At 49.1% G+C, this 20,487-nt stretch overlaps 1 protein-coding gene and 1 pseudogene across 1 annotated transcript; both read right to left on the bottom strand.

Moving 5' to 3' along the window:
- Window positions 1-531: 531 nt before the first annotated feature.
- Window positions 532-9,316, bottom strand: LOC136539472 (glutathione S-transferase U17-like; annotated as a pseudogene).
- A 3,870-nt stretch (window positions 9,317-13,186) lies between these two features.
- On the bottom strand, window positions 13,187-14,142 carry LOC136539471 (probable glutathione S-transferase GSTU6). The gene is made up of 2 exons (XM_066531431.1): window positions 13,739-14,142; window positions 13,187-13,583 (listed from the first exon to the last, which is right to left on the bottom strand). The coding sequence occupies exons 1-2, from the start codon at window positions 14,093-14,095 to the stop codon at window positions 13,209-13,211; spliced, it is 732 nt and encodes a 243-aa protein (XP_066387528.1). The 5' UTR covers window positions 14,096-14,142; the 3' UTR covers window positions 13,187-13,208.
- Between the last annotated feature and the right edge of the window lie 6,345 nt (window positions 14,143-20,487).

Genomic DNA, 20,487 nt, shown 5'->3' with positions numbered 1-20,487 from the left:
GGTCTCTGCGCAGCTCACAGGGACTATCCGTGTGTATCACCTAACAGTCCATTAGCTGAATACTTTGTCATTTTTGGCAAAGTAACAGTACCTAAACCCATGGATAGTTTGTCACTGGTCACGGTTAGTCTGACACACTTTCTCTCTCCATTTTAGGGAGGGTCATTTTGGGACACTCATGTATAGACAGTTTTCCTATATATGGAGAGACAGTTCGCCACACACAACACTTAGCTAAAGAAATCCTAGGATCACTGTGGAACAAATGGATAGTTATTAGATCTGATGGACAATATGGGAAGACTTCACATAGCCACAAAAGCCCTAAGATCACAACGTGAGTCCGTTTCCACCAAAGGTCGTCATGTATGGTGGCTACATTACTATATTTAACTTCGTTTTCAAGCAAGCCGGTTATAGATAACACGTGCATGGGTCTGTATATCCATTTATTTATTTAAAAAAAGCATAATAGAAAAACTCTTCTACAAAGCAAAGAAATTATTGGATATACAATGGTAATAAAGCATTTCACTTCTGGGAAGCTTTAGCCTTCAAGACACCAATGAGGTTACGCGTTGAACTGCACGAGCCTGTCCGTTTCGGGCATGACGTCTCTGACAGCGTGGTGAGCATAGAATCGGTCCGCCCATGCTGGTCAGTTCAGGGAACTTGGATTCGTCGAGGACCTTGACGCCGGCGATCTTCTCCACTGCCTTGAGCCAACCCAAGTGTGACCCGAGAACGATGTCGAGGAACCCCAGGCTGTCGCCGCCAAAATAGCTCTTCCCTCGGCTGCACTTGACGAAGGCCTCCTCCAAATGCTGCAGGGCTGCAGACACCTGCGCTGCTGCCTTCGTCTGTGTCTCCATTGGTCACTCCTCTCAAGACCACGGATGCAGGGGCAATCTACAAAGGAAATGACATTATTGGTCACCCCTCTCAAGACTGACATTATTGCAGATTTTTTTTTTGAAAGAACGGCAAAAGCTTTGCCGCGCTTTGTCCACTGCCGAAGCGGAATACATTGCCGTGGGTGCTTGTTGTGCACAAATATTATACATGAAACAAACTTTGCTAGACTATGGAGTAGTTCTAGAGAAAGTACCTCTTTTGTGCGACAATAAAAGTGCGGTAAAACTTGCAAATAATCTGGTTCAACACTCTCGCACCAAGCATATAGATATCCGCCATCACTTTCTAAGAGATCATGTGGCTAAAAATGATATATCACTAGAAGGTGTAAGATCCGAAGATCAATTAGCGGATATCTTCACTAAACCGCTAGATGAGGCTATATTTTGTAGATTGCGGAATGAGCTCAATGTACTTGATTTTAGTAACTTCACTAAAAATTGAGCTTGTGTTGTCCCTTGCATTCATTGTAATATACAACATGTTTAATTTGTGGCAATGCATATAGGGCTTGTCTAACATGGTTAAGATAACCGCCGAAAAGCATGTGAAGAAACTTAACCTTGGATCAAACTTGACAAGCAACTAGATTTACTTACAAGTATTGCATATGCATGAATGTTGTTTTGTCGTTTTGTTCCATTTGCCCTCTTGTTGCCTTTTTTTTTTTAAAAAGAATTATAGCCTAAGGCAAAATATTTTGAAAAATATGAGGGTTTGAGAGAGGTCACTCACATCAGTCCCAATTGGTGTTTATTTGGATCTTATTCAAGTTGGGACTTGATTGGGAACAGGCAGCGCGAAGGAAAGTTGAAGATTTGCTGGAAAATGTGCACCGGACGCTGCACCGGACGCTGCTGTCCAGCGTCCGGTCAGTTCACAGGAGGTGAACTGCTGCCGAAGGAGTGACCGGACGCTGCGTCTGTGCGTCCCGTCAAGTGGACCTTCAGCGTCCGGTCGATCGAAGGAAGGAAAGGCAGTACTGACCGAACCCTGCCTGCGTTCGGTCATGGACCACCGGACGCGTCCGGTCCTGATTCCAGAGGAATTGGACCTCTCTGAAATCGACCGGACGCTGGGTGGTAGCATCCGATCGCTACCACCGGAGCGTCCGGTCAGTGGATCTCGCGCGATTTAAGTCTCTTTTCCGTTTCCTTCTCTGTCACGTTCGGGATCCTCATATAACAGTGCCTTCGTTTTCTTTCTCCTTGACCTAACTCGCCCGAGCCCTAGCCTACGCCGCCGCCAACTTGCCACCGAAGCCATGCTCCGTGCCCTGGCCACGCACGTCACCGCGCTCGGCCCCCTCGCCAGCCGCGCGCCGCCGTACCACGCCAGCGCCACCACGCCAGCACAGCCCGCGCCTCCCTTGCCCGCGCTCGCCCGGCATCCTCGCCAGCCGCGCGCCACCAGAGCTCGCCGTGCCGCCATGACTCCCCGCGCGCCATCGTGCCACCACGTTCGACCGGCCCTCTCGTCACCGTGAAGCGCCGTGTGCCCTAGCCCCATCTCCTCTCGGTAAGGCTAGCCCGTTGTTTCAATTTCAATTTGCTTAGATCAAATTGCAATACAATGCGCTGATTTCTAAAATTCTAGGGCCACCCGTTCTTCACTGCTCCTTGTAACCCTAGCCCCTGCCGGTTCCGAGGATTCCCCCGCGTGTCGCCTTTTCTTTTCTCGGATCGCTGTTCGTCAGGTAGAAAGCCATTCGATTCAAGTTCGCATCTACATTGCTTTCTCTATTAGGTTTTTTGCATCTATTAGACATATGGTATTTATTTGTATATCCATCTATTCTATCGTGCAGCGAGTCGGTTCCGTTGTGGTTCTTCTGGTAGTTGGCAGTCAACTCAGAGCCAAGCTCGCGAGTAAGGATCGAGGCCAAGCCTCGAAAGCGGCAGTTTGACAGTTGATCTTCATCAGCGGCAGTTCATCATCTTGTCAGTTCAGATGGCTCGCACCAAGAACGTTGGTGGTGGCCCAGGTGATGATGATCGGAGGCCCCCGCCTCGCCAGCCAGCAGGATCGAAGGGCAAGTCAACCAAGCAGGTGACATCCAAGAAGCAGAAGTACCCCGACGCAGAGATAGCGAGAGCAGCAGCTGTTGCAGAGGCCGCAGAGCGTGCCGAGAGAGGTGGTGCCCGCAGCGGAGTTGTCATTGCAGATCAGCCAGTTTCACCAGCAGTCAGAGCTACGATTGAGGAGGTTGAGCGTCGTTACGGTAGTCTAGCTGGGACTGCCACGTTTGCAGGATGATGGGTTGCCATTGAGGAGGGTCCGTCAGCACAGCAGCAGCCCCCACCAGTAGAGCCTGAGCCAGTTCAGCAGACTCAGGAGGGCGAGCAGGCCCAGCAGACTCAGCAGGCCGAGGAGACAGAGCCGGCACCCTAGCTTCGCCGCTCTGGACAGACCCGTGTACCAGTCTCGCCGAGGCCACCGACACAGCGGAGGGGATCACGTCCTCCACCTAGACCATAGGGTCCACCTCCAGTGGTACACCTCGACTTGAGGGCCGCTACAGCCAGGCAGGTTCAGCAGCTGCGTTTTGTTGAGTTTGAGGTTTGGTTTCCTCCGAGGAGGGATGAGAGAGCAGCTGAGGGTTTCTACACGCCACTGCAGGAGGATTTCTACAATACTTATCTCAACAGTGGGGCAGTGTTCAGATCTCAGAGAGTCTGTCAGATAGAGTCTATTGTGGCAGCAGCCGGAGAGCACATTCGGCCTTACTTATCATATTTGCCAGGACTGACAGATTTGATTGGACGAACAGGGATATATGTACCATCTTGGGTCCGGCAGTTTTATGCTTCACTCTTCATCGATCCACATCACAGATTTATTCACTTTGCTTTTAGAGGCAAAGACTACAGAGTGACGAGTGGTAGGGTCAGAGAGATACTGAGGCTACAGGAGCAGCTTGTCAAGATGCATGAGGTCTGTTATGGACAGCAGGAGCCTCCCAGGCATCCTCATGGAGGGTTGGTGCCTCCTACAGATTTAGTGCGACATTGCTTCAAGGAGCCTTTTGGAGAGGGGTCGAGCAGGAACCCAGTGACTTGACTCCTACAGCGAGAGTGCTAGAGGCCATTATCAGGAGGACACTGCTTCCCAGGTTGGGATATAGAGAGGGCCTGACTCGCTTACAGCTCTGGCTTCTTAATGCCCTGATGCAGCAGACAGTATTTGATATCTAGGACCTCCTTCTTTCAGAGATGGAGATACTATAGCTGAGGGATTCAAGGGTCACAGGCAGCTTCCCTATGCTCACTGGATCACGTTTCTTATCCGCAGAGTAGTGCTTGATAAGCCCCCTGGTATGATGGATGAGTATACAGGTGCCACCACAGAGTTCCCAGCTTACAACCTGTCACAGAGGATCAGACACACCACTCCTCAGGCACCTAGACAGCCTAGCCGTCGTCCCGACGTGCCAGAGTCTGCAGCTCAGCAGGATGAGATCATCAGAGGGATTGCAGCCACTGAGGAGGAGGAGCTAGAGGCACAACAGGAGGTGAGCGAGTACAGTGACAGTTCTGACGATGACTACCTGCCTATTCCTCAGATGCCTCCACGCAGACACGATGCAGAGGCCGGTAGCTCTAGTTCTGCTCCACCTGTTCCGCAGACAGACCCCGCTCTCATTGATATTCTTGAGCGGATGCAGCAGACCCAGGATAGACTGGCACAGGAGACAGCTGCTACTTTTGCCTAGTTTTAGACTCGACAGGACGAGTTCCAGAGGCAGCAGCAGGCCATGCAGCAGCAGCAGCAGATGCATCAGCAGCAGATACTCTTGCAGCAGCAGCTTATGGGTTTCATGCAGCACGTAGTGACAGCTCTTGGGGCCCCACAGCCACAGACTTCGCCCTAGCTTGCTTAGCCTGCTTCCACCACGACGACTCTAGCTATACAGCCCAGCGGGCTTCAGAGTCAGGGACAGCCTCCAGCTCAGTTTGCTTCACCTCTTGTACAGGTGTCCCAGTGGTTGGCCTCACCCGTGGTAGCCCCGTAGTTCACTCCACTTCAGACGGGCTTCACACCAGAGCAGTCTTCCTCGCTATTCGTGCCTGACACGTCAGTCTCCAGGAGTCTTGGAGCATCCTTCAGCGAGTTGACCGGCATGCCTACTTCGCCTCATATGCATACTGCCGGTCCGTCTATAGCAGCCCCAGTCACTGTGACTACTCAGAGGCTCCCCTCGTCTGTCACCTCGTCAGATCCTACGATAGACATACTAGCAGCTTCACAGGCAGCACCAGCCCCAGCTCAGACCCAGACCACTTCAGCGACACTTCCTGCCACAGAGGGTCAGTCAGTTCAGAGCTCAGGGTCAGATGATGATGGTGCCCAGTTCCAGCTTGCCCCACGTTCTTCAGCGCTCGGCTCGTCCGCTGCTGCCCCGCCGACCGACCCCTAGGTTTTGGTGTTTGACGCCAAAGGGGGAGAGGGTGTTCGAGTATGTAGTCTCAGGGGGAGCTACATTTAGGGGGAGCTAGTTATCTAGTATTAGCTTATTATATACATTTGGAGTTTTTATTTGTGTGATACACTATTACTTATGCATTCGTGTGTTTACTGTCATGCATACTATTATATATATGTGGTAGTGCTATCTATGTGATTGTGAAATATGACATGTGTGCTTTTCTACTTTGCATTATTTAAATGTTATATCACTTGTGTTATGCTCATTTGCTTTTGCTTCCGCGTTTAAACTTCGAAGCAAATGAGCTTTGTTATTTGTACTCATGCTTAATTAATATCCTTTGAGTATATTGTGTTGGCTTGGGTCATATAAGCTTGACTAACACCTTTGTTCTTATCGACAAAAGCTTATATGAACCAAGTCCGTAAAAAACCTCACTCTTTCACATACTCGAGGTGGTATTGTCATCAATCACCAAAAAGGGGGAGACTGAAAGCATCTAGGCCCCTAGTTGGATTTTGATGATTAATGACAATACAAGATTACTATGACTAATGTGTGTTTTGCAGAGGCAAATAAAGTTAGGTCACGGTAATAGAGATCGATTGGGCAATCGAGGTTGTCATGCCCCTACAATGGAAATCGTTTCGGTTTTCAAAGGATTGACGGCAAGGTTAAGGATGACTAGTTCTAAGTGTCGATTGGAGTTGGACAGACACTTAGAGTAGTTTAGGACTTTGTTTTTTCCTTTGGCCGTACTATTAAGGGGGGTATGGACGGGTAGCTTGACCTAGTTGAGTATAGTGAGTTAGGTGTGGTGCACACTTGTTAAAACTAGCTCTAGGTAGCTCCTATGAATGCCAAAGATCCTTTGGAGCAAACTTCATTCACATATGATCGAGAGTTGGAAGTGAATGGAGGGTCAAATACTGACCGGACGCTGGCTCCGGTGCGACCGGACACTGGCCGCAGGGTCCGGTCAGTTCATTTGACCGAGGAGAACAAGTCTGGTGTGACCGGACGCTGGAAGGTCAATGTGACCGGACGCTGAGGGCCAGCGTCCGGTCGACTCCAGTAAGGGTCCAGACTTGAGAAAGTGTGACCGGACGCGTCCGGTCAGTGGTGACCGGACCCTGTGTATCCAGCATCCGGTCGTTTACAGTAAGCATCCAAGAGCGACCGGACGCGTCCGGTCAGTTCTGACCGGACCCTGATAGCGTCCGGTCATCACTTGAAAACTGTTGCGCGGGTTGAACTGACCGGAGCATCCGGTCAAAACGATCGGAGCGTCCGGTCATCCCGCAGAAGCTCATAACGGTTCGTTTTTCAGGCTGCCTTATAAATAGAAGCTCCACTCGTGTGTGGAGTTACTTTTGCTCATTCCAACAGCTGAGAAACACGTTTGTGAGTGCCAAGAAGAGCAAGGTCCTAGTGAGGTGTTTGTGATTTGAGAATCCAAGAGTGAAACCTCATTAGTGAATCAAAAGTAGACAAGTGTGCATCCATCTTCTCATTAGGCTTCGCGTGGTCAAGTGAGAGTTCGTGCTTGTTACTCTTGGTGATCGCCATCACCTAGACGGCTTGGTGGTGATTGGGAGCTTGGTGATCACCCGGCGGAGTTTGTGGGTGACCCAACTCAAGTTGTGAGCGGCTTTGGGTGATTCGCCGCGACGGAGTGTCGAAAAATCAACCCGTAGAGAGCACTTGATCCTTGCGTGGATCAAGGGGGAGCTACACCCTTGCGTGGGTGCTCCAACGAGGACTAGTGGAGAGTGGCGACTCTCCGATACCTCGGCAAAACATCGCCGCGTTCCTCTCTCCATTTACTTTGAGCATTTACTTTGAGCATTTACTTTGAGTATTTACTTTGAGCAATTCAATACTTGTCTTTACATTCGTAGAGCATCCAAGAGCGTTGCAAGTCTATTGTGCGTAAATTTGATAGAAACACTTCTCTAGGCACAAGGGGTTAATTGGGCTATCCGTAGGATTTGATTATTGAAAGAAAATTTAGAATTAGCCCAATTCACCCCCCCTCTTGGGCATCTTGATCCTTTCACTAACTCACTAGACTCACCTAGGTCAAGCTACCCGTTCATATCCTCCTTAATAGTATGGTCAAAGGAAAAAAAGTCCTAAACTACTCTAAGTGTCTCTCCAACTCTAATCGACACTTAGAACTAGTCCATCCTTTGAAAACCGAAACGATTTCTATCGTAGGGGCATGACAACCATGATTGCCAATCGATCTCCATTACCATGACCTAACTCAATTGTTTCTGTAAAACACACGTTAGTCATAGTAATCACGTATTGTCATTAATCACTGAAACCCAACAAGGGGCCTAGATGCTTTCAATATAGACGTGTTTACTAGTTAAATAAATATCATTTCTATTTGCACCTGGCAAGCAAATTTCTATGCATATGCTCGACAAAAAGAAACTTTAACGTTGGTGCTAACTGACCAGTGAATTTCAATGTTTCAGGATCAATTACTTTCCTTTTAGAGGCCGTTTGTATCTCTTCATTTTAGAGGAATTAAAACCTCTTAATAGATTAGGCTATTTGGCTTAGAATTTAACATTCCACAACTTTCGCAAGCTGACAAATAAGTCTATCTTAAATTCATAGGGTGGGGAATATAAATTGATGCTATATATCACCATGTTATATTTCTACTTTGTAACTTATAGAGTGCTCTTCCACTCGGATTATGTTATGTATCCAACATTTTTGAAAAAAATTCTAGAGAAAATATGCAACATCAGGACTTGAACCCTGTTGGATAGGGTATCACTCAACAGCCCTACCACAAGATGAATGGCCCTTTCACAGCAGCACATGGATTTTACATTCCTTAAGACATAACGGTTTCCGAAAAAGTGAAAACACATTGGTGCCCTTTATTTGCCTACACCAGAAAGGAAAAAGAAGAAAGACATCGTGATTATTATTCCGCAATACACTACTGTAGTAAACCATAAATAAATACACCGAGTACTTGTTTGGATATTGTCGGATTCACTTTAATCTATATGTGTTGGGGTGGATTAAGGTAAAATTTAGTTTTAAGTTCCACTCCAATTCATCCTAACACATATAGATTGATGTGAATCCGACTGAGTCCACGTTAATCGGTAGGTTTAGCCTTCACGGCAGAACTGGTGCTGAACTCTACGAGCTTGTCGGTTTCTGGCATGACGTCTTTCACAGCCTGGTGGGTGCAGTAGCGGTCTGCCCATGCTGTGAATTCAGGGTACTTGGCTTCTTCGAGGAGCTTGATACCAGACATCTTCACCACCGCCTTGAACCAGCCAAGGTGTGAGCCCAGAACGAGGTCCAGGAAGCCGATGCGGTCGCCGCCGAAGTAGTGCTTCCCTTGACTGCACTTGGCGAAAGCCTCCTCCAGATGCTCTAGGGCAGTGGACACTTGCGCTGCTGCTTCGTCCTTGTCTCCGTTGGTGAGCCCTCTCAGGACAAGGAATGCCGGGGCAATCTGCCAAGGAATTTTGTGTAAGGATCTCTTGTTTAGATTTCAGGTTTATATAATGGTAGTATTATTTTTAGATATTGCATGATCATATGTCATTAGAAAATCAAATCAAAAGATTAGAAGAGGAGAGAAGTCAAATACCTTGTCATCCACGTACTGGGCCCAGAACCGTTCGTTGGCACGCGCGTAGGGCTCAGTCGGAAGGATGGACAGCCGTTAGAGGCCCACACCTCATCGATGTACTGGATAATGATCATGGACTCACAGATGGGCCTGTCATGGTGGAGCAGGACCGGGATCTTCTTGTAGACCGGGTTGGACTTGAGCAGCAGCTCGCTCTTCCTGCCGGCCGGCTCCTGCAGGAACTCGTACTCGACACCCTTGAGCTTGAGCGCCGCGAACACGCGGATGGCGTAGGGGCACGCCCACCCGCCGATCACACGCACCGCCGCCGCTTTCTCTTCGCTGCCTGATGCCATTTGTGTGCTGTATGCTGTATGCTGTATGCTGTATGCTGTAACTTACTTGCCTCAGGATCAGATTCGCTGTATGTAATAGCCATGTATATATAGAGATGAATGCGTTGATCATTAACACGGTAACAACCGTGCTTACGTCCTTGCGTGTCATTGCCGGCTAGCCGCCAGGAGACCAAGTTCTTCTTTCAGGTGAAAGTTCTCCATTTTTAATTTGTTACTGAACTGTTTTGACTGATTGGTCCGAACAGGATGTCATCTCTCTGACTTTCCTCGTCACTTGGCGATCGGCTCTCTCGCAAATCGCCATGAAGGGGTTAGGTTACTGCTTTTTTTTTGAGTTAGGTGTATAGACGTAGGCACTTACGAGCGCCCGTCGCTAATATAAACTTTCCTCCCGGCCGTCGGACATTTTGCCAATCAGATTTCATTTATGTAGAGTGAGCATTAGTGTCAGTGTCAAACGAACTAGCAGCCTGTCTTCGATGTCGGGGAGGACCGTCATACATACAGGCTCAACACTCAAAAAATCAAAATATAAGACTCATTCGTCTTTTGGGTAGCGCTACAGACAAAAAGTTCAATACATATTCGACATCTTCTCTAACAACAAGACCCAAAAAAGAATTATTTCTGTAAATGGGTTTCCAGGAGAGGGGATGCCCATATTTAGGTTGTGTCTCTCAGGCAACCCAAAATAGGTCTCCCATATAGATACTCTGTTGAAGGTTAATTTTGGGTCTCTTGCTACCCATTTTAGGTTTGGTTATCCATAGAGTTTTTTTTTTTTGAGACAACCTTATTACATGCTCACTTGCGTCACTGTAAGTTTGCATGGGATTTTCTACGGGAAGTAACTTGGTGGCTCTCTTAAATCTCCGCAATGGCAAGAGAAACCATTGCTTCCATATCTACAAGCTCCGTGTATCGGTGCCTTCATTGATTTTCCTTTCACTTTCCACCCTCACTTACGCGGGCTACGCTTAGCGCCTATTTAGACCGCTAACAACTAACAGCTAAAATGAGATCTAGCCTATCCAAACAGAAAGGATTAATGTGTGGGCTAATTTTAGGTCTTGTTTAGATCCATATAACTAACAACTATTTATCAATTCTAAATTATAAGATGTTTTGGCTTCTCTAGATACATTGTTTTTTTCCTATGCACCTACATACACTATATTTAAAAAATGTATCTAGAAAAGCCAAAACACCTTATAACTTGAAATGAAGGAGTAATTGACTAAATTTTAGCCCCTAAGGATTAAAAAACAGACAGACTAAATATTAGTCCATTAATCCACAAATATAAGCTAATAATAAAACTAGTTGTTAATCCTAGTCCATCCAAACAAGCCCTTAATCAAGCTTTTGACTAGCTGTTAACTAATTATCCAAGTACAACTAGCTAATAAGGGCTAATAGTTCATTACTTATTTCAAAACTTAATTAAACTAAATAGTTAAGTGCAGAGGAGAAAATGAACATATTCTGGAACTGAAAAAAATCCAAAACTTAAAGCTTATTTAAAACGGTGCATAGTTATTAATAAAGTAAATTGTACTGAAATGTTAAGGTTTATAAAACTTAGAGCACAAAAATCTAAATATTTTGTAGGCAAACTTTTCCCAAAAACATACTTAAATAACACTAATATTTTATCAAATAAATCTGGGAATCAAACTTTTTTTATGTCAAATAGAACACCTCTACATGAGAAACAAACTAATTTACATATACTTCAAACCAAAATAATCCACGGAAGAAAATAATAAAAGAAAACTTTAATTTGAAATAAAGGAAAACTTCAAATCTACCCTAAAACAAAAATCAGCCTAACGCGGCCCAAAACCACGCGCAGCTTAACTCAACCAAGCACATAGTGCTCTGGGCTTGCTATGCCGCTGCCCACTGTCGGCCCGAGTCACCTGCCCTACTGGGCAACCATTGCTGGCTGTCGGAATTGAGATTTGTGGTTCAAATTCGTTGATATCGAGTGTAAGCAGTCGCTCCGAAACCCTAACACTCCTTAGTCTCTCACTCACACTCTTGGACTACCCTTTCTTCCACCGAGCAAGTGCCAATGCCGCCATGCGTGTGTCCTGCCAGAGCCATCGTGGGCCCTCTCACCAGCGCACTCATGAGGCAAGCCTGGTTCCACTGTGGTTCCTAAAGGCGGAGCCCTGATGCTTGCTTGCGAGAAAAACATCACCAATGGCATCGATATCTTTTTTCCAACGATAGTAATGGTGATGACAGTCAAGGTCTACGGATCTAGGTGTGGCGCATCTGTGGCTACCGCCGCGACAGGGCTAGCCGAGTGCATGTACCTTGGCTAACATTGGTCAATTAGGATGGTTCCACTTGATCTCACCTGCGTGGCACTCATGCCACATGCGACCGATGACTACCAAGGTATATATGTAACAATCCAAGCATTGCATACTTTCAAACCATGTTCATCGCCAGCATTGCATCCATGAAAAACGAAACCTAATTGCAAAAATTATAGGTCAAATGATATTAAATCTAGCACTGTTGTGAGTGGTGGACCGTCGAATAGTTGCCCCAGATAGTTCTCCTACATAAGCAGTGCCAAGTTTGTCCTGTCAGAGTTGTGTTCTATTGGATGGTCCGCCAGAACATGTAGTAGCCGAAATCAAGTTCCACTTCCTTTTGGTTCCCACATACGACCCACTCTCCCAAGCTCCCCTCCTCTCTCTCCCTCTCTCTCTCTCTCTCATATTAGAACATTGGAAGGCGTCCCAAGTTGTAGCACCACCCTTTGGCCCCATTCGGCTTGCTGAAACTTGGCTGAAAACACTGTTCTGGCTGAAATGTTGTAAGAGAAAGACACTGTTCCAGCTGGAAAAAGAAGCCGAACAAGCCGGATTTAAGGTAAGCCGAACGGGACCTTTGTCCATCACCATTGCTAGGGGTGATCAAGTTGTCCTCTCATCCCCTTTGCATTGGTGATGAAGCAAGATGGAGAAAGGAGCAAGAGGGAGGAGTCAAGCCATCCATCAAGATTCATCTCCATAGCCACATCTTGGCATAAGGTAGACAAATCTCACCCCAATCATCCATGTAGTCTAGAACCAATGTAGATAGCTCTCACTTAGTAAAAATACCATTGATGACATAGAGCTTCAACTAGGCATGGACTTCACAATGCAACTTGCTAGATTAGCTCCGAAGGATCTTAGGAACATCCTAGACAAAACTCAGTACCAAACCCCCAACTTGATCTGTAATTGGCACTCCCAGATTTGGATTTCAGAGTGCTTAAGGTGCACTGATGGACAATCTGCCATTACGGTTGGACAGTCTGCCAGAGCAAAACCCACCCAACACAGGTAAATTGTCTCTGCGCAGCTCACAGGGACTATCCGTGTGTATCACCTAACAGTCCATTAGCTGAATACTTTGTCATTTTTGGCAAAGTAACAGTACCTAAACCCATGGATAGTTTGTCACTGGTCACGGTTAGTCTGACACACTTTCTCTCTCCATTTTAGGGAGGGTCATTTTGGGACACTCATGTATAGACAGTTTTCCTATATATGGAGAGACAGTTCGCCACACACAACACTTAGCTAAAGAAATCCCTAGGATCACTGTGGAACAAATGGATAGTTTATTAGATCTGATGGACAATATGGGAAGACTTCACATAGCCACAAAAGCCCTAAGATCACAACGTGAGTCCGTTTCCACCAAAGGTCGTCATGTATGGTGGCTACATTACTATATTTAACTTCGTTTTCAAGCAAGCCGGTTATAGATAACACGTGCATGGGTCTGTATATCCATTTATTTATTTAAAAAAAGCATAATAGAAAAACTCTTCTACAAAGCAAAGAAATTATTGGATATACAATGGTAATAAAGCATTTCACTTCTGGGAAGCTTTAGCCTTCAAGACACCAATGAGGTACGCGTTGAACTGCACGAGCCTGTCCGTTTCGGGCATGACGTCTCTGACAGCGTGGTGAGCATAGAATCGGTCCGCCCATGCTGTCAGTTCAGGGAACTTGGATTCGTCGAGGACCTTGACGCCGGCGATCTTCTCCACTGCCTTGAGCCAACCCAAGTGTGACCCGAGAACGATGTCGAGGAACCCCAGGCTGTCGCCGCCAAAATAGCTCTTCCCTCGGCTGCACTTGACGAAGGCCTCCTCCAAATGCTGCAGGGCTGCAGACACCTGCGCTGCTGCTTCGTCTGTGTCTCCATTGGTCACTCCTCTCAAGACCACGGATGCAGGGGCAATCTACAAAGGAAATGACATTATTGGTCACCCCTCTCAAGACTGACATTATTGCAGATTTTTTTTTTGAAAGAACGGCAAAAGCTTTGCCGCAATTTCTATTAGACAAAGAAAGAAAATTAGCAAAGTCAGCAGTCGTATGATTTCAGGTAAGTTACCTTGTCATCTACGTACTGTGCCCAAAACCGCTGGACAGCACGTTCATAGGGGTCGGCGGGAAGGATGGCTGGCCTGTTACTGGACACCCAAACTTCGTCGATGTACTGGAGTATGATCATGGACTCGGCGACGGGCTTGCCGTGGTGGAGAAGCACCGGGATCTTCTTGTGCACCGGGTTGGACTGGAGCAGCAGCTCGCTCTTGTTGCCGACCACCTCCTGCAAGAACTCGTACTCCACGCCCTTGAGCTTCAGCGCCACGTACACGCGGATGGCGTAGTGGCTCGCCCACCCTCCGATCACGCGCACCGCCGCCGCCGCCGTCGCTTCTTCTTCACCGCTGCCGTTCGGTGCCATTGCTATATTTTTGCCGACGATCAGATTGGTGCCGTGGGGCTTGTAGATCTGCGAGTTCGTCGTCGCAGCGTTGTGTGGCTCTGTATTTGTAGTCTTTGTATACGTAGAGAGAATCTGTTTATATATTATTTCAGGAGCAAGGTTTTTCCTTTATTGAAGTTTTCTTTGACCGGACGGTGATAACAGGTTGACCATCATTTTTTTTACTTTTCTTTTTATGTATGGTGAGTAGCCGTCAACTAGTTAGTTTAGCTTCTACGTTTGCTCCACTTAACATTCTGCCTCTTCCTGATGTCACTGCTGGCGTCCTTGAAGAGGTGCGCTTGCATTTCAGGTGGATGAGCTCCACCGGCAACGAGACTTTAGGCGCCGCTGGTGGAGTGGTGACTTCAGCAATCGGCCACCGAAAAATTTACGCATCGAAAAGTTCAGAGATTACACATATGGAGTACATTACTTCCTTCCTGGCTCATTTGATCAGAGGAAAAAAAAAACAAAATTTACAAAATGTAAATAATAATTAGTCAAATTATACACAAATTTAGCGATAAGCTTCGCACCAATATTTTTATATTCTAAGTGACCCCTAAAATAATATTGTTTTCTCGTAATTAGCTACAAATTATAAAAGAAATTAATCATAAAAATATATTTTGTATGTTGACTTTTTTAGATTTATAACTTTTATCTAGATATACATTATGTCAAGATTTATAGTAAAAACTATGAATCTAGAAATGTCAAAACGTCATCATTTCTGAAGGAGAAGTAACTTTTTTTTGCTGCTCTTTGCATCACCCATTAATATGCTCGCTTTCATCACTCGGGGGCGACTTTAATTTGATTTGCTTGCATGGGATTTTCTGAGACAAATATACCGCCTTTGACATATCATGACGAGGCTACAGGCGCATATCTAGAAGTTGACGATGAGTTAGTCCATCATCTACTCATTCATTACTTTATTTGTTTGGTTTGTAGAATGAATTACGATGATTTATTATCACTTTATTCCTCATAAGTCAATAATTAATACTAGTACGAGAAATATAGTCATTCCATCAAATTTAAGGAATCAACTCATAATGCAGCACCTAATCTTGGATGGAGTGGTTTCTCAAACTAAACACCATGTTGGAACTGGTGGTTCCGAATAGAGTGAGGGAGACAGGGGCCTCCGCCCGCCAGGGGTCGCCCTCGGGCGGAGGCTCGGGATAGGCACAACAGGTGTACTTGTGGGAAGTTGGCACAAAAAACTAGGGTTTCATTAATTCGTTCACCATTCATCCGCACGGTTACAAGCGTTTCATATTTATAGGGCTCAACTACTTCTTGACGGAATTTATTACAATGCCCCTCAACTGCTACAGTACATTCCTAGAATATTCCGCCACTGGTCTCTTGTTTGCGGAGCAATCCTGCCACACCGTCTCCAAGTAACGGGCCTCCATAAGCGGCCGGCCCACCGCGCCTCGATCTTCGGCCCAAAGGCCTGGGTTCCCGATGCTGGCCTCCGTCTTCGGAGGCGCGCCGTCGCCTTGGCGGGTCTCCGTCGGTCCGGTCGGAGACGTCAACCGTGGGTCTCCTGCGCTTGAGTACCTGCACACACTTAGGCAAGATTGTTTGTTTAATTAGTTCATAGGTAAGGCGGCCTCCGCCCTCATCGCCGGAGACGCCCATGAGCCGAAGCGGGGCGGCGTCCGCCTAAGCATAGGTCGGAGGTGCCTGCGCCCGGCCTGGGCGGAATTCGCTACAAGCCCACCGAGCCTGGTGTAGTGCCCTACGAGCGTAGCCAGGAAAGTTCCTTTAGTCAGTGCCAGGTCTCTGCCCTAAGATGCTCGAAGACGCCTTGACGACGCCTTGCTGTCGAAGGCTTGCTGTTGGAGGCCTTCGTCACCCGCCGAATCCGTGTTACAACAGTTCCCCCTTTTGAGACCATGGTTCGCCGGAGCGTGCCGTGAGCTCAAAATGCCTTGGCCAAAGGCGTCCGCGGGGGCGGAGGCCATATTCATCGGCGTCTTCGAGCGAGGCCCCGCTACTTCCCCCCTGGCCTGCTCTGGCATGGCCACTGGTCTCCTTGAGAGTGGCCGTTGGGCAGCAAATCTAGCCGTTGTCCTACGGCGCGACCGTTTATGCCGTGTCAGTTTCCGTTGCATACCTTGCGACTTTTTTGGAGATGACCGTTGTGCGGCAGGCGAATTTTCCGGAGGTGACCGTTGTGTGGCGGGAGCCGGACCGCCTGCCCGCTACCTATATAAGGGTGTTGTTGGTGGTGGGGTCCCCTCCTGCATCTCTCATTCACTTTCATTGCATTTGAGAAATTGCTCTCTGCTCTCTTCGCTCTCGCCTTTCGCTGCCCTCACGCATTCCGTCTTTCTGCTTGCGTCTCGCGCTTAGGCTGCTGTCGCGGTGGCTTTCCTTTCCACCTCCGCCCAAACTCGCCGGCCCGCCTTTTTCGGACCCTACCGCCACCTTCTCGGCGTTAGGGCCGTCGGCTAGGGTGCGCGCTTTGAGGAGTGCATGCTTGCCTCTGCCTCTGCGTTGGAGTTTGAAAAGCTGGTGGAGGAGGATTTGGGGAGTGTCTCCGCGTCTGTCGGAGACCTGATCGCTGCGGATTCCAGAGATATGGCGATAAAGTCTTGGGATTTTGGCCCCTCCTCTATTACTGAAAAGGCAATCGCGGAGATGTTGAAGGAGTCATGTTTTCCTTCTTCCAGGGTAAAAATCCCTCCACCGGGCCAGACTGTTCTGGAACCGGAGGAGGGATATGCGGTGGTCTTTCGGGACTTCTTCACCTGCGGCCTCCGCCTTCCTTACATCCCCTTCCTTCGCCGGGTGTTGGAGACCTTCAATGTCCAGCTCCATCATCTGACTCCTACTGCCTTCCTCACACTTAGCAAATTTTGCTGGGCGTGTGTTTCTTACGGTGCCGAGCCGGATGTGGATACCTTCTGCGCGTACTACGAGCTACAGAAGCAGCCAAAGAAGAAGGAGGTGCGAGAGGGCAACGAGGTGGAGGTGACCTACCAGTACGGTAGTTGCACCTTTATGTCTAAGAGGAACCAGGGCGCGGACCGCCTGGAGATCTCTTTCTGCTAGAAGGGCAAGTGGGACCGCGGCTGGCTTGAGCAATGGTTTTACGTGAAGACCTATGGGGTTTGTAGCACTACCGAGGATGGCGTGGAGTTCTCGGAGTATCCATTGACTTCAAGGATGGAGGAGATGGCACCGCTCACGCGCGTGGATCCACCGGAGGAGGTGTCTCCAATGAGGGAGGCTTGTGATCAGGCTTTTGCGGCAGTGTGCCACTACTTCGGTGGCCGCGACCAGGTGGAGGAGATTATGGCCTCCAACTACTGGCCCCTGGGCAAAAACAACCCAGCCTTTCGGCTGGAACAGGTGAAGGTTCCCGTTTTTGGGCCGGAGGCCGGGATTCCGTTCCCCCGCTTCGGTCAGTCTTTGGGGGAGGGGGTGACGGAGGATAGTTTCGTCTCCGAGGTTGAGGAAGCCGCCGTAGGGTTGGTTGGCAAGATTTCTGAGCGTGAGTACACGTCTCGGATGGCCGTGGTAGGCACCATGCCGTGGCTCAATTGAGTTTTTGAGGAGGTCGGGATCGTCTACCGGGAGCGTGAGGTTCCCGCTGAGGTCCTGGCTTCGATTGAGAAGAAGAAGAAGAGGGCCTTCGTGAAGAACGTTACGGCGGAGGCCGAGTCTAAGAAGAGGAAGGGCGCCGTTGTTGCTTGGGCTCCCGTGAAAAAGAAGAAGAGCGGTGCTCCACTGATTGCGCCGGCCATGTCTTCTGCCGGTAGTGCGGGCGTTGCCTCTGCCGGTAGTGAAGATGTTGAGAGCTCTTCCGTCCTGTTAGCGGACATGCGGGTTGCGAGCGGAGGGGATCGCGGCTCTCCCGTAGCTCTGGTGTGCCCTATGAGCGGAGCTGTGAGCGGTGCTGGGCGTTCGGAAGCCAGCGCTGCCCCGGTGCGCTCCTCGCATGACGCTATGAGCGTCGACGAACAGCCGAAAGGTAGCGCCGTCGAGCCCATGCCCGACGTTCTTGGCGGGCTGTGCTCAAACTCTGAAGAGGACACGGAGGCCATCCTACGGCATGCTCCTTTGTCCCCTGCAGTTGTTGCGCCTCCGCCCGTGCCGGCGGCCGACGTCGGGCAGCTAGAGGCCGTGCTTACTGAGCAGGCCCCGGTGGCTTGGCCTTCTTCGAGTCCTCCGCCTGTGAGGCCGCTGGCTGAGGAGATCCGGCCCTTTGGGCCTTCGCCGCACGATATGGTGGAGACTTCTTCCCAGGGGGCGCGGCAAGCTGCCCAACCTGGGCTTTTTAAGAGTAAGCCTGTTTGGTGCACCTTTTGTGTTTACTGTCTTCGCCCGATTCGTTTCTTTACGTATTGTGCCAAGTGCTAATACTGTGTATCTGTTGCTTTGCAGGTGATGTCATGGCTGGACTCCTCACCCTGGAGGAGCGAGCAGCCGCTGCCGGCGCTAGGTTTGGTCTGGGGCAGCCGGGGCTAACGGCGCCAAGTCCGAGTGAGTATAGAATGTTTTTATTTTGATCATCATTTGGCCTGTTGTTATTGCCTGTTTCTGATCTGCCCTCTGACCTGAGCTATTGTTGTTGTTGTTGTTTTTTTTACGTAGGCTCCTCCGACACCTCTATCTCAGGTTGGGAGGAGTGTTATCTTGCTGTTCTTGGAGACATCGGAGGTGGTCTTTGGCTGTTGGTGTGTTTAACGTGAGATTTGCTTTTCTCACCTTATCGTTTTGTGTTTGTTTGTTCTTCTTTGAGCAGATCGCTTTAAACAGCGTCTGAGGGACATGGATTTCTTCCAACTTCTTCATGTTCATCTAGAACACCAGAGCCTGGTGTGTCTTCGGCGGTTTGCCCCTTTCCTTTTTCTTTGTGTATGCTCGCTTCTAGACTTGTTTTTGATTCCGTTGCTGATCGCTTTGGCTTTTCTCTCTCTGGTCGCAGGGGTATCACACGGGCGTTGTTTTGGAAGAGCGCTGTACTCGCGAGGTCTCCGACCGAGACGCTGCGATTGAAGCGCTCAAGGCAGAAATCGAGCGCCTGGAAGGTGAAAAAGGGGGTCTGTCCGACTCCCTTGTAGCTCTCCGCCTGTCTCTGGCGGAGAAGGAGCGAGAAAAGGATGGTTTGAGGGCCGATCTCGCCAAGGCCCGGGATGCAGAGGTTTTATCCGTCGAGCAGGCCCGTAGGGCGAACGAGCTGGTCGAGGGTCTCCGGCGAGAGCTTGCCTTTGAGAAGGAATCCGCAGCAGCGGTGAGGGAGCAGTTGTCTTTGACGACGAGGCGCTTGGACTCGGTCAAGGGTGTCCTTGCTGCAACCATTGGCCACTACCGGGCCACCGTCGCCGAGCTCAGAGGCGAAACCTCTGCTCCTCCGGAGGAAGATAGCGTGTACGCCCTCGCCTCCTGGCTAAAGCGTCACCTTGCGAAGCTCCCCGGTCTGATCAATGGCTGCACAGACTACGGGGCGCTAGAGGGAGTAGCGAATTATGCCAAACTTTTGGCACGCGGCGGGTGCACGCATACCGAAAGTATTTCGGAAGGAGCGCTGCCTGGTCCGGAGGAGTTCGGTGAGACTTCTCTTGGTTTGCGAAAAACCTTGAGAAATTTCATTGGGCACTTTTGGGCTCCATTTGGGAGATCTACTACCCGGAAACTGGCGGAGGACAAGAGGGCGAAGGTATTTGTAATCTTTGTAGCCGCCCCCTTTTCTTTTTGTTTTTTTTGTGAGGCTGCGAAGGCTTTCGTCGCTTTTGCCCCTGACGCTCTAGCCTATGCCGCGGGATGCGTAGAAGAGTCTTGCGGGCAGGCCTCCGTCAGTTCCGCGCTCGGCGACTGTGGTCGGGGCCTTCGCCGCTGGTGGCGCTCCAGGGGGATCTACGATCGGCGGTGGTGGTGGTCGGAGGCCGCAGGCGCCGTGCCCGCCCACAGTTGATTCGGGCTCCGTTCCAGGGACTTCCGCTGCGGCCAATGCGCCGGAGGTCTAGGCTCTTTGTAGCACTTAGTTATTTTAGCGTGTATATTGTAGTCCAGTTGGACTTTTGTGAATAAAGTTTATTTTGTTCTGAATGGTTTTGTGGGAAATTTTAACCTTGCGCAGGTTCCGAATCGGGAGCCTGCGCAAGATGTTGCGCCTTTGACTCTCTACAACGACGGTATTTACGTGAGCGGAGAGCTTTGGGAGTATTGGCGTTTGGCCTTTCCCCGCAGCGTTGCGCGCGACGTGTTCGACTCAGTAAAGTTTGACATAGACGACGAGCGCGCTGGGTTTACTCGCGCGCTCGCTTGGCGCGGACCTCCGCCACAATAGTTAGGATTTTATTGCAAGTTGGTGTCCTGTAAGAATGCTTCTTGACGTTTTA

The sequence above is a fragment of the Miscanthus floridulus genome, chromosome 2 (genome assembly GCF_019320115.1).
Source record: "Miscanthus floridulus cultivar M001 chromosome 2, ASM1932011v1, whole genome shotgun sequence".
NCBI lineage: Eukaryota > Viridiplantae > Streptophyta > Magnoliopsida > Poales > Poaceae > Miscanthus > Miscanthus floridulus.
Note: the sequence above shows the minus strand (reverse complement) of the source record. Positions and strands in the feature narration are given on the sequence as shown.

Excerpts from the sequence above, each read along its gene's own strand:
- LOC136539471 (XM_066531431.1), bottom strand. The coding sequence starts at position 14,095 with ATGGCACCGAACGGCAGCGGTGAAGAAGAAGCGACGGCGGCGGCGGCG. Across the intron at positions 13,584-13,738 it reads CACAGTACGTAGATGACAAG|ATTGCCCCTGCATCCGTGGT; the intron begins GTAACTTACCTG and ends TTTCCTTTGTAG.